Source organism: Rhipicephalus microplus, chromosome X (assembly GCF_043290135.1).
Source record: "Rhipicephalus microplus isolate Deutch F79 chromosome X, USDA_Rmic, whole genome shotgun sequence".
Lineage (NCBI taxonomy): Eukaryota > Metazoa > Arthropoda > Arachnida > Ixodida > Ixodidae > Rhipicephalus > Rhipicephalus microplus.
Window position 1 is genome coordinate 482,716,372 of NC_134710.1, and position 14,726 is coordinate 482,731,097.

Sequence of the window (14,726 nt, forward strand, 5' to 3'; positions counted from 1 at the left end):
TCATCAGCTTCTTCTCGACAAAACCACTGGCGGGTGGTATGCACTCAATGCGGGACGCGTACGTTGGGGACGGCTTCCAGCAAACGACCCACAGTGATACAGATGTAGGACGCAATTTCCACCGGAATTCCCGCAATGACTTGCTTTCCTCCGAGCGAAGCTTGACGTCCCCCACAACACGCTAGTTCCATTCCCCATCTTCTGGTCGACGCGTCACCTCCCTGCCTTCGGGAAACTAGGGGGTGCGGCCAATGGAGGTGAGGTCGCCGAACACTTTTCACTACATCCGCCTATGCCTCTACCCGTTTTTATGACGCAAAATAGGGTCCCCGTGCTTATTGATAGACTTCCTACGATGGCTTTGATAGATACTGAAGCAGCTGTTTCAGTGATGAGTCTTAACTTCAAATTGCGGCTAGGACATAAAGTGATGTTTCGCTGGGACAGTTGAGCATTATTTCGTGCACCAAGCGGGGAGACACTGTGCCCGATCAGTGTGTGTTGTTAGTGTCACTTTGGGTGACAAAATCTTCGAGGCTGAATTCGCTGTCCTGACCAGCTCCACCCAGGACATCATCTTGGGGATCGATTTTCTACGCGAGTGCGGGGCTACTGTAGATTGCGGTGCTGGCGAGATTATGCTATCGGCATTTACTGACGATCCTAGGCACTGTCAAGGATTCATAACCGTCATTGAGGTTGTTGTCTTGCCGCCCAACTCGATGAAGACCGTACGCGTTGACGCCTCTGCTCCGGACGCCGGAAAATTTGATGTTCTTGTGGAGCCCATTCCTCTCAATTGTGCAAAGAAAAATTTGCTCGTTCCACATTGTGTTCTGTCAATCAGTGATAGGCAATCAGCCTTATGGGTGTCCAACTATTCAAATGAACCTGTCATGCTACCCTGCGGAATGCGGTTCGCCCTCTTCGAACATATTGCGACCAGTTTTATTGCATCTTTAAGCGATGAGAGCGTAGATCGTACAACGTATCATACAGAAGCCAACTTTCTGAGTATTGTAAACAAGTCACTATCATCAGAAAAACGTCAAGCTTTGGTCGAAGTCCTTGCAAAGAACGCTCCTATATTTGACTTTGCGCAGAATGAACAGCAAATAAGTGTACCCGAGTCGCGTACTCGCCATGAGATTGACACAGGATACGCTCACCCTATCCAGCAGAAACCATACCGTGTTTTATCTGCGGAACGCAAGGTCATTGCTCAACAGGTAGAAGAGATGTTAAAGAAAAGGGTCATCCAAGAATCGTGTAGCCCTTGGGCTGCTCTGTGATTCTTGTCCGAAAGAAGGATGGTACATGGCGATTTTGCGTGGATTACAGACGGCTCAACTCTGTTACTAAAAAGGATGTCTACCCACTTCCTAGGATTGATGATTTCATTGATTGTTTGCATTCGGCATCGTACTTTTCCTCCGTGAATTTGACATCTGGTTATTCGCAAATCCCCATGCACCCGAATGACAAAGAGAAAACGGCCTCCATAACCCCAGATGGAGATGGTCTATTTGAATTCAATGTAATGCTATTTGGCCTATGCAACGCTCCAGCCATGTTTGAGCGCTTCATGGACTCCTTGTTACGTGGACTAAAGTGGGAAGTTTGTCTTTGCTACCTGGATGACAATATAATTTTTGGCCGTACATTCGATGAACACAACCATCGCCTAGACATTGTTCTCACCTGCCTTGAGAGAGCTAAGCTTACCCTGAACTCTATGACGTGTCACTTTGGCAGCCGTGAGACTCGTTCTCGGTGACCTGGTGGACAAGCATGGCGTTCGACCCGACTCCAGGAAGTCGCTGCAGTCAGCAGCTTCAAAGAACCTCAGTCGGTACGAGAGTTGCGAAGCTTTTTGGGCCTATGCTCGTACTTCCGTCGCTTCGTGCCCAGGTTCACCGACCTCGCTTACCCTTTGACGTCCCTACTGAACAAGAACGCACCTTTTCGGCGGTCAGCGGAATGCGAGTCATCGTTTTCGCAACTGAAGTTTGTTCTTACGTCAGGGCCCGTACTTCGCCACTATGACCCATCTGCTGCCACAGAAGTTCATACCAACGCCAGTGGTGTAGGTATCGACGCCGTCTTGGTCCAATGCCATGAAGCTGCTGAACAAGTCGTTGCCTATGCCAGTCGCTGTTTAAGTAAAGCGGAGCGAAACTATACTGTCACAGAGCAGGAAGGTCTCGCAGTCATATTCGCCGTGCACAAGTTTCGCCCTTATATCTATGGACGTCGATTCTCGATTGTCATGGACCACCATTCTTTATGTTGGCTCAATGTACTACGGGACCCATTTGGTCGTCTTGCTCGTTGGGCGTTACGATTGCAAGAACACGACTTTGAAGTGTGTTACAAGAGCGTTCGTCGTCATGCCGACACCGATTGCCTTTCAGGACTTCCCCTTCCAACAACCCAGTGTGACGCTGAAAACTTTGATGGATATTTGGCTGTAGTGGATACTCCGTTTCCTGACCTAACAACTTTTTGAGCAGAGCAACGCAATGACAACAGTCTCGCTTCTTTTTTATTTCTGGAACGAACGGTCAACGTCGTTTCGTCGTAAAGGATGGCGTTCTTTACAAAAAGAATCATTCCGGCGTAGGCCCTCGCCTATTTCTAGTTGTGCCTACAAGTCTACGACAACACGTACTTCGAGGAATGCACGACGACCCAACATCTGGCCATATGGGTTTTTCTAGGACATTTTATCGCACGCAAGAACGCTTCTTCTGGCCGAAGATGCGTAAAATTGTGACTGCATACGTTGCGAGCTGTGAGCAACGTCAAAGCCACAAGCGTCCTACAACTCCGCCAGCCGGACTACTTCATCCCATAGCACCCCCGAGTTCACCATTTGACGTCGTAGGTGTTGACCTGCTCGGCCCTTTTCCGCGATCAACGAATGGCAACCAATGAATTATTGTGGGCGTTGACCACCTCACACGTTACGCCGAAACTGCGGCGATTCCTGCGGCAACGGCCACTCAAGTTTCACAGTTTATGCTGCCACACGTTATATTACGCCATGGGTCCCCCCGTGTCATCATGAGTGAGCGCGGGCGGCAATTTGTGGCTGATGTAGTTGAAGACCTCCTTCATCTTGCATCGTGCCATTTTCGTCACAATACCCCGTATCACCCGCAGGCCAATGGTTGGACGGAACGAACTACTAGGACTCTCGTCAACATGATTTCTATGTATGTTGATTCTGGACACAATACATGGAACGCGATTTTGCCATTTATAACTTTCGCCTACAACACTGCGCAGCACGAAACAACGAGATACAGTTCATTTTATCTGCTCTATGCATGCCAACCCCGCACCTCTCTTGACACTACCCTTCCTTTTTCCGAGACTGATCAACCTACTCTTGCCGAAACTGTTTGCCGCGCAGAAGAGGCCCGGCGCATAGCCTGTCTTCGAACTTTCGTCTCCCAGAAACGCTCCGAGAACCGTCACGACAGAAGTCATCGGCACGTATTGTTTGAGAAAGGGGATTTGGTGTGGCTTTGGACGCCGCTTCGCAAGCGCGCCCTCTGCCAAAAGTTTCTGGCCAACTACACCAGTCCGTTTGTTGTCCTGGAACGTCTCAGCGATGTCACGTACGGGATATCTCGGCTGTTGTTAACTGGCCGCCGCTCAAGCAAGACCAACGTCGTTCATGTTGTCCGTTTAAAATGCTTTCATCATCGCAACGAAGCCTAACTCGCCCGGTGGGCATCGTCTGCGAAGCGGGAATCGCTACGATACTGAGGAAACGCGTGGAAGAAGAGGAGAACGAGGTTGGCATGAGCAGTGATCGGCAAGATCCCTGGACTCTCGCACTCATCACTTCCCTGTAAATAAAGGCGTCTCACCGTAACAATATTATTACGAGAGACTCCCTACTGGAGGATTAAACAATTTGGACTACTTGGGCTTTTTAGTGTGCACTTCAGACTCAACCAGTTTCGCCTCTTTTAAAAATGTGGCCGCAACACATGAAAGCAAAAAACAACAACTAAATGTTGGGACTGGTTAGCATCCTTTGCCTAAAACTAATACAATGAAATAAACATTCTCAATTAGTTGATATAAGGTGAATGTCATGAAGTAGTTTAGTAAAGCTGTCTGTTGGATCACTGTGGAGTACCATCAAACCTTTATTTTTTCAGCAACAGCGCTGAAAGTTAAAAAACTCTATAATTACTTGCACCTTCGTAAATATTGTTAAAAACAAGAAATAATGACCTCTGGTAATTTTTCACCTATCATGCGTTTTTGCAGCACTTGTCGAGTAGACCTGCTGGTTTATAAATTTTTTGTTACCTTGCAGTCATTCTTACGCGCAAGGGCACCAATATTGCAACAAAGCTAAAGAAATTTTTATTGAAAATTTCCTACAAGCTGGCATAAGTCAGCGGTGTTGAATAAACACTTCACTATTCGACTTTTGAATCCTTTTCACTTTACTGATTCAACACCTAATTGCTGAAACGTTTTGTTTTCTATTTTTAATCAATAAAATACTGCCTAGAATTTGCAGATCTTCATGTGACACTTGCAAACAAGTCTTTCGGTGTCAACACACCATGTTCAATGCACCTGAGATGGCCAAGGCAAGCATATAAAAACGCAGCGCTCGAACTAAGCCCTGGCAACAGACCGGCAGCTCATGTATCTGTGTATTGTCTGCCTTTTCAAAATATTATTTCAGCAGTTTTCAAACTGTGTCAAAGAATGACCTGTATGTATCAGGAACTGCAGCTATGCCATTATGACAACTTTTTCTGATTTTAGTCACTACAAGACACCCTTTGTAAAACGTGATGAACTTGCTCAAATTTCAGAGCTATATTTTGAGCAGACGTATTATAGAAGATTGCAATCTACAAAAAGCTATTAAGAAATTTTACACTTGAGTCCTTGATTAAAAGCAAATATTCATGCGCGCAGCGATGGTGACGTGATCTCCATTTTATATCGGGTGCCTTGGAAACAAATATTAAATATGTTGAGAAATACTGATGAATTTGCTGTGAAACATGTTTCAAGTTTGTTTCATTCAAAAGGCCTTCCAATTCTGTGTTTTTCATTTCACCATTACAAAGCGCAAAAACACCTGCAAAAACTTATTTTAATTCACGTAAAACCAAGATTTTTTCAAAACTGTTGACGGGCGTGCTATATCTCATTCGCGACACTGTTGCAAAATTTATTCCAACATCATGACGAACAGCTTATCTGCGGAACAACTTTTCTTTTCTACTGATTCCTACAGATATTTTCTGCACTGATAACTGGAGCCTCACTAGTGTGCATAACTCTTAACTGATAAAACTCAATACTGCACTCCAATATTTGCTTTACTAGATATTTATTGTGGTTCTCCGGTTTATTCCTACTGTGTTGAGGTTGTTGCTGCACCTTGCCTATTGTTGTACATTGTGGCTTATTTTTTGTGAGTTATGCTTGTCCTCAATGAACCATGCGAAAGAAGGGGTTTTGTGGAATAAATTGTTCAAAATATCATCTTCCTTTTAGTCCCAGCCAGAAAGTGGCAGGATTTTTTAGAACTGTTGTTCTTCTGAAAGTAGTATATTACGTTCATGTCCTGCGGACATAAAGTGATAGCTATCAACAGCTATGTCGTTTCTATTCTCACACCCATAGTTCAGGGTTGCAATTTCCTACAATGCAGCCTAATTTTGCTATGCATCAAACCAAAACCTAAACTTGAAAATAAAATGCCAAGCTGCAAATAGTCCTGCGGTTTTTTTATAGCATTCAGAAATTTTCTATTGTTGCTTCATGGCCTTCTCGATGGCACGGCTCTTTTCTGATTCAGGTTAAAAAAATTGGAAATCCTTAAGACGCACTTTTAGGAGATGAACACGATATTAATAACTTGTCCTTGGTGCGTAGTTCAACTACTTCATGTATAATTTTTATATAAAGTGTTACTCAAAAAGTTTGATTTGTGGATGACTATATTGCAATCAATAAATCTCAAAATTGCTTGTGTCAGTGAAGCTTTCACACCTGGCTGCATTTTAGTGTAACGTATAGCATGCTTTAAATCATGAGAAATTATGCACCCTAAATGTTTTCAAACTTGCTACACACACACCTAGTAGTTATCAAGGGATACCGGCAGTAACGTATGTGTCTTTTGTGACAGGTGGTCAGGTTTAAATCACAAAACTCTCTTGTAAATTGTGTGTTCTGAAGCTCTATGGCAGTGTACGTTTGTACCACGGTATTTCTGTATTGCATGTTGTATCCTGAATCCTGTATATTGAACACGATTGATTGTAAAGCCTGAAATATGTTTTCACTTTAATATCAAGTGGATTGAGTTATTTTTACTACGATTCAACGCATTCGTGCGGCTGTGTGGCCGAATAGCTGCCTGCCACACAAACAGCCTGGGTTCAATCCTCACTAAGCCTTCGAAATTTTATTTACTTTATTTGCACCTTTCTCGATGTTTGGGTTACTAACAATACAATGGTTTTTCGTTTACATCCATGACACAGAAGCCGACGCCGGAATTTCTGCGAAAGGATCTTTTTAACTTGATCTCGTTTGAAGAAGTCACAGCTTTGCCGCAAAGTTGAAGCAATGAGACAATGAACGCGATAGCCACAAATTGAAAGGTGACGTGCCAAATGGCAAGCAAATATAAACGTGCCCCGTGTTTTGCACGCACAAATGAAGCACGAAACGTACTCACAGGTACAGATGAACGCAAATAAGCGTCTCAGTTATTACTTCGCTGTGTCTGAGAAGCGCGCCTTTTTGCAAATGAAGATTGTGCAACGATTGCAGTGACCTTTCTGCACCTGTAACTACAACGTAAATGTTCTAGTGAAAGACCAACGCCAGCCAAGACATGCGGTCGTCCTCCCTCTCTCCCCCCAACCTGAGATAGGAGCCCGTGAGCATGCCTCCACCTTTCTCACTCTGAGGGGCAAAGTACGCGTGGGAGATAGAACGTGCGCCGCCACGCGCTCATTGCGCCATCTTGCTGTTAGTGCTGAAAAAGCGATAGTTTCCTTACCAGCAAGATTGCACAATGAACGTGCCGCCACGCGCTTATTGTGCCACCTTGCTGGTAATGCTGAAAACACGATAGTCCCCCCTCTCCCTTTAGACACCCATCACCAGCGGTAACTGAGAGAAATAAATAGCTTGCTGTTTGAGCATTCAAGGACGTTATCTTCGGTTGCTCAGTGGTTGAGGCCTCGCATTCACGACTCAGAGATTCCACGGTCGATTTCATGCGCTAGAGTGTTTCAGGATTTGTTTCTTTCTTGCGTTTTCATATATATAGATACGTAAACATATACGGTGAAAGTCGCCAACGTTGGAGGCAAAATCCATTAAAGAGTGTCCCTATAATCACAATAAAATAATATCCTTCAACCAATTTCAATGTATGAATGGCTTACTCCCAAATTATTTCGTGGCATCTTTCTACGCCCACCACGATTAGCATCACTCATATGTCTGGCACAACCAAACCGGTAGGGCACTTGAGTTGGATAAGTCAGCATTTATATTTCTGATAAGTATACCACATATCTCAATTAAGAAGCCAGGATTCACTTTGCAGTACAATATGATAATAACAGCCGAATGATTGTTTTTGTGCAGTACACAGAGCGAGCACGTGGACATTAATGCGCAACATTGCACAAGGACATCTGTTTTCAGCGTTCTTATCATATTATGCTTCAAAATAACCTCTCAGTGGCCCATTTTGGTAGGCAGTAAATATACAAGAAAATTTTATACCAATTTGCTTGATTTAAGTATCATACTGGTTCACCTATACCGAAATAATGATTAACGCTAATTTTGGTCTGCATGAATTTCATTTTTTATGACCAAGGTGCTGAACTAAAGCAGCGCTGCCGCATACATGACGTGAATGGACGACGAATGTATTAGCTTCGTCGTAAAAGGCATTACGTGAGGTTAATAGGTGATGGAGGTAAATGGCGCTCAAAAAGAATTATAATGACATGCGTGCTATGTAAAACCCCGCTACATACCATGCTCATGATGCGCTCACGGCTGTTTCGCTAACTTCACATATACCAATTTCGGTATTACATGACGCGAAAGATGACGACGGTAAATGACACGTCATAAATAATAATAATGAGATGCGTGTCATGAAAACACAACTACATGCTACTCTCATAGCACGCTCGTGGCTGTTTCGCTATCTACACATATACCAAATTTAATATTGCGTGACGTGAATGCACGACGAACACAAATGCCATGCGAAAGCTTGATAATCGTGACATGGAAGTAATGTACGACATATTTGCGTCTGTCTCGTAACTTTGGGCTGAATTCAAAGTGACCTACAAACTTCCTCAATTGTGCTTCGCGTATCACCGACTCTCTCTGTACGTGGGACCTGCCAATTTTTATCATTGAGATTATTCACGTGGGTTTGTGATACAGAGAGTTGATGCGAAGACGTTGACGGCAGACTGGTAGAAGCATATTATTGGTACTTGCCTGTATAGGTCGGCAGAAGTCAGAATATTTCATGAAATATACTTCGAGCTTGGACTCAGACTCACAAACATTTTTGTGAGCTTTACTCTTTCCCACTCACACTCGCGATTTTTTCCTTAACTGGACTCACTTGGACTCACACCAACCGAAAATCTACTGATCTGGACTCACCCAGAGTCAAACTCGCAGCTTGACCTGAGTCTGAGTGAGTGCGAGTGAGTCAACTCATGAGTCCGTTCGCCTAGACTTAGCTCCTTTGACCGTGGTAGCAGTGTTCTTTAACACCAATGTGTCGAGTATTCGGTGCTGTTGTAGCGTTTGACACTGTATCTTCGAAAACGTGTTCTGAGCGTTTGCAAACCTGTAAGGTAGTTTTTCCTAAAAGAAATGACAGCATAAGATATATTTATCAATAACTACCCTCGAAAGTTTATTAAGAGGAGGAGGGTCACTACAGCCCCCTACGTACTTCATGCCTCTCATCAATAAATAATGAAATGAAATATGAACGGCAAGGATTTCCAATACCTGTGAGTAGACGTGAGTATAAACCTGAGTCCGAATTCGGCTCACAGTAGTGCTGACGAGGATTAGATAGGTCCTTAGTTTGGCTTAAAAAACTGTAACTCACTCAGACTCATTAATACATATTGTGGATTTGGCTCGCTTGCACTCAGACTCCCGAAATTTTCCTGAGATAATTACCTCGTACTCACACACGAAAATTTTCTTCAACTGAAATCACTCGGAATAAGATTCACGGCAATATTACTCCTCCGAACTCCCACAGACTCAGACTCACGGCTCTATTTGAGTCTCACAGAGTCTGATTGAGTCAACTTATGAGTTCGCCGACCTATCGTCACGTGTGGTTTTGATGGTGGTGGTGTAATTGCGCCCACACAACTAGGAATAATTATCAGTGGAGCTTATTTCTGTTCCTTTTTTGAGTGTTTTTCTTTGAATGAAAACATTGAACGCAGTTATTTTGAATGAAGGCTTAGTGGCAGTCACTTTGCAGGGTGTCAGCGTCCACACGTGGTACATCTCGGCTGACTACCAACTATTCCTTGCTGCTCTTCTCGCTCATCAGCTGATTCGGTAAGGCTTTTGTGTTGGGCATATTTTCTCCGGAACAGACGTGAGGTGGTTTACAGATCCCAAGAAAAACACCTATGGAACTACAAGCGTGAAATATGTTCTAAAGCCATACATATTTAGTTAGTCGTTAACAGCAGTGGGCAAAGATGTTTTTAAATGTCTGAAGCAAAAGGCACTAAATCTTGTGCAATCGTTATTTTTGCACCGCTGCATTGACATACGCAGAACCTAAGCTCATATTCATAGTTTAAAACGTTACAAATAGAGTTTATTTGCTGGTAAGTGATAATGAACATGGATGTTCTTGTTCACAACAGTTATGAATAGATCGTTAAGCTATAGGCTTTCTACTAGAGATATCCTATGGCTCAAACAATTCACACATACGGTATTCAAAGTCAGCAATCATTTTTTAAATACCGTCCTTCAAATGAGTTCATTACCAGAGCCTTCCAACGGATTAATATTGACCAAAACAATGTTCACGAAGAAAATTTACACAACTGTGAAAACGAGGTCTCTCTCACTTCTTTTGAGGCCTAAAAACGTGAGTTCTCATTGTACAACCAGAAAATTCCTTAAAATATTGTGCCAACTTGATGTTGCTACAGATACTTTCTGCTAAAGTCACATTCAGATAAAGCCATTCGCATGCAGAAAGCACCCAGCCAAATGCAACATTGGGACTAACAAACTACCAGACAGTATGTTGGGATGGTGATAAGTTGTGAAACCATTAGTGTCCACTCAAGAATTACAAACCTCTGTGGCTGCGATTTACCTCCCATCGTGCTGAACTCTTGCTTTAGCTACTTCAGTGTATAATTCATGGTCATTACAGATAATTCATGATCATCAACAAAACCGTCGTAATGATGTTACATGACCGTAAATGCTAGTTTTTCCATGTTCCGCTCTTCATCTGCTTTCTGGCGTTGTTAATACTAATAACAAGACAGCTTTATTTTGACTAGCTATGATGGTTTCGGGACGTTAAACTTCACAAATCAATTATAATTTTATACTTACTAGGTATCAATGTGCGGTTAGCTTGGTAGATGTCCGCTGTGCTGACGCAGTAAAAATAGATTGATTTATGTGTGGGGTTTAAAGTCCCAAACCACTATGTGGTTATGAGAAAACACGTGAGGGCTCCGTAAGCTTTGACCACTTGCGATTATGTAAAGTGTGCCTAAATCTTAGCACACGGGCCTACAGCACTTTCGTCTTCATCGAAAATGCAGCAGGCGCAGCCGGGATTCAGTCCCACGACCTGCGGTTCAGCAGCCGAGTACCTTAGCCACTAGACCACTGCAGCGGGGCCGCAGTAGAAATAGATACTTTGTACATTACTATACGTGATTTATAACACACTGGCAGCAATTTCTATGAAATTGCGCTTCACTTTTGTGCTTCGATGGATGCCTAAAAAATTTGTATTTTTTTACCAGCTGGTCGAACTAGACATTTCTGTATTCATAACAGCTTTTCCTGTAACAGTATGCAGGTCACTGCAAAATAAAAGCACCAGTAAGCGTTCTTATTTTCGTAACAGTACGCTAGAGTGGAATATTTCTTGGAAAATATTCATTTCTCTGCATGCTGCTGCATCACTTGCTACAAAGTTGATTATTGACGTGTAGGGTTTAATGTCCCAAAACCATCATGAGATTATGAGAGACGCCAAAGTGAAGACCCCAGGAAATGTCGACCACCAGGAGTTCTCCAACGTGTACCCAAATCTAAGCAGTCGTGCCTACAGCGATTCCGCATCTATTGAAAATGCAGCCGCCACAGCAGCGATTCGGTCCTGCGACCTGCGGGTCATCAGTCGAGTACCTTATTCACTAGACCACTGCAGGGAGGCTGCTACAAAGTTGGCATATCTTGTGCTTGGTAAATGCTTTTAGCAATACGCCAACAATAACGATTCCTCTAGCTTGATGTAAAACGTGAGGGGATATATTTGCAGGCAATCTTCAGTCTAATACCATCTAATGAAGTTATATGGCTTAAGCTAGGCTTCTCCATCCTTCTTCACCACGTGCACAATCTTTACAGCAGTGTCATTTTGGTTCAACGAAAACGTCATGAGTACTTTTTTCTTATGACGTTTTTGTGGAACCGAACTTAATCTTGCATTCGTATTTATACGAATCACTTTCAGTGAAAAAATATGAAGGAAGCCCCTTTAAATGTGTTGTGCGAGAATTGCCATTTTTGGCTCATTTTCATATTAATTTAGTGCTGGCTTTTAAGCAAGGTTTTTAGAATAGTAAAATGCACTCTAGTTCAGTTTATTTTGTAGCAATATAAGGCTAAGCGCACATTCCTCTAACATTTATTTCACGTTTTCATTACGTTTGTCTCTCTCGGTTACATTGAATTTGAGTGAATACTTTAGTTCAATATGGATCCAGGGGAGCTGGTTTTATTTTAATATTGCACTTTGTTAATCATGTGAGCATTACTTTAGTCATGTATCCCATTTGCTATTAGTTTCACTTACTTAAACAAGGATCGTATCTTTTTTCTTGTGAAATACTGGCTGCATGTGTTCATTGGCTTTTAAATTATTTGCTTCAATGATGGCTTTTGGAATTTGTGTATTTTAACATAATTTTTGCTTTTTTGTTTGTTTTCGAACAGGACACGCGCTATCGTCACTACTCTGGCGGTGATGTGTATCGCATGTTGCTCCTTCACTGCGTGGCAGATGAGTGGTAGTAGGTATTCACCCGTAATCGTTCAGCTGACAGAGACGTATGAGTAAGTATTCATATAACCCTGTCTGGATAACGAGATACAAAAAGTTAGGTGCTATTTGTGCAACAGTGGCGTGGCATCATCTCACCAATACCTCGGACTTCTACACTAGGGGTATCGAAAGACTCTTGTTATGAGAAAGCCAGTGTGTGTGTGAGGGCGAGGCTCTCCGTTCTCTTTTTAAACTTCTTTATAGCAGTAATATTGCTACTTTTACCGACACTCGGTGTCAAGAAAAAGCGGTTCAGACTATTTCTTCTTCATGGCCTAAACATACGAATTCATTATGTACTATAAAACAACCAATGTGTGATCTGTCGCACACTCGAAAATGATCAACCTATGAGGGACGACGGAGTAAAGTGTGTCCGCACCGGCTCCACTTCGACTCTCTTGCGACAGTTGCCTAAAGTGCTGGTGGCATCAAACTTCTAGCCTACATTAGTGTCACTAGTTAAGATGGTGCCAGGTCATCATGGCCACAAGCAGAAGCCAAGCACCTTATTATCCGGAGCCTGGCGGTGCTTACACCCCATGCATGTCTTGAGCACGCCTATGTTTTTTACTTATAGTTGATAAATGCCCAGTGCGAATTCCATACAGCACATGGAAGGCAGGAACTGACAAGTGCACCCTGCCTAGTTGGCGCTTCTCAGGTAATCTCGTGTACCGAATAGCCCACCAACGAATTCCCCGTATATACATTTCTTATAGCATAACATACATCTGTAATAGTAGCCAAGGAGCTATCTGTTTTATTTTCTCAGTATGCAATACCAGCTTGAAAAAACGGTACGCAAATGACAACGATGGAGCTTTCTTTTCTCAAAGCCATTCTTGCGAAGATGTAACTGTAAGTCGCCCCACTATGAACAATGCTGATATGGCCTACCATGTAATCATGTCATCAAAATGATACTCTGCAGTGTACGTAGATGTGCTAGGGCTACTGAAGGTTTCGTGGCTGATTTTGTGAACTTCTTTGCAGCGACTATATCAAGATGTTCACCAACGTGTACATGCTTCCTACATACCATGCTGCCAGCTTTTTTGGGGGTTGCATCACATTCTACGTCGTGGCAAAGTTCAAGAACGAAAAAGTTTCGAAGGTAACTAGACACGCTTTGCGAATCCCTACAGCGTAAAGTGACCCCAATGTTTTTTGCAGGAACGAAGTGTACTCGGGACACACGGACAAAAAATAAACACAATTACACTGACAGTCGTGGTATATTCAACAAATTTATTGTTGCGAAACCATTGCTACTTACATCACCCACGTAATCATCCTGAATGAATGCGCAGAAGTTGCAGGCCTCTATCTAATGACATTTTCCAAATATTGCCCCTTTCAGGAAATGATTTTTTTTTTCTCAGAGCAAATGCCGGCCCACTTATGCATGTTTTTTTTTACATCTTCTCACCATCTTGTGACTCGATACTCTCTCTAGTCAGCTGATTTCTACTTTTTATTTATTTTAATTATTTATTGTACCCTCAGGACCAGAGGCATTGAAGAGGGGAGTGGGTTTACAAAAAATGAATTCAGAAGGTGAGTAATGGGGAGTACAGGATTCAACGTTTACTGAATAATCAATTTTAGCTGATAACAAAGTTAGGACACAAAAGCAGAACAAAAGATATCTAGTGTACATATTTTAAATAATTTTATTATACAATTCTAGCAACAAAACACATCAGAACACGCAAGAACTTAAAAAACAAAAAAGGCACACGTCATAAGTAACCTTAGTTTACAATGTTTGTTAGTGCACCGCGAAACAGCTGATAATCAGTAATCGCAGCAGTCGCTCCAGGAAGCTGGTTCCAGTCTTTGCTGGTGCGTGGGACAAAAGATTCTGAACCCGTTCTTGTTTGGCATATCGGTATACCAACTTTGTGCGCATGATCGATGCGAGAGGACACGTAGGACGGTGAAAGAAAAAGATTAGCACGAAGGTGGGGACTTTTGAGGCGTGCTTCCGTAAGCGTTCTTTGAAGCAGCAGCTGGTTGGCCAACATAGCTGCGCCCACACAAGAACGGAAGGTTGTAACCAAGCCATTCGCAACAATCTACAGACTTATTTTTGCGGGTATTTTTGCACCCCACATTTATTGTGTGCACCTACAGCTGTCCTCTTGCTAGGTTTTTTTTTTCCTTGGCTGGAGTTCAAACGATAAAAGGCATGTTCGCTCTCTGAGCAGCTTTTATTTAATATTTTTTCAGATATTGCGATACAATATGTATGTACACCAAAACACTCATGTGAATCTTTCGCTCAGATGACTCGGTCACAGCTTGAAGAATGCTTATA

General features: G+C 42.8%; 1 protein-coding gene across 3 annotated transcripts in view; it reads left to right on the forward strand.

The window, feature by feature from the left end:
* The window catches only part of LOC119160789 (O-acyltransferase like protein), a 625,262-nt gene that overhangs the window by 555,872 nt on the left and 54,664 nt on the right, over positions 1–14,726 (forward strand). For all 3 annotated transcript variants that reach the window (XR_005108333.2, XM_037413024.2, XM_075880874.1), the window contains 3 exons: positions 9,566–9,645; positions 12,295–12,414; positions 13,400–13,520. Coding sequence is in view for 2 of the 3 variants with exons in the window: in XM_037413024.2 (XP_037268921.1) it covers positions 9,566–9,645; positions 12,295–12,414; positions 13,400–13,520 (321 nt within the window). In the remaining variant the exon portion in view is untranslated. The remainder of the gene's footprint in view (positions 1–9,565; positions 9,646–12,294; positions 12,415–13,399; positions 13,521–14,726) is intronic.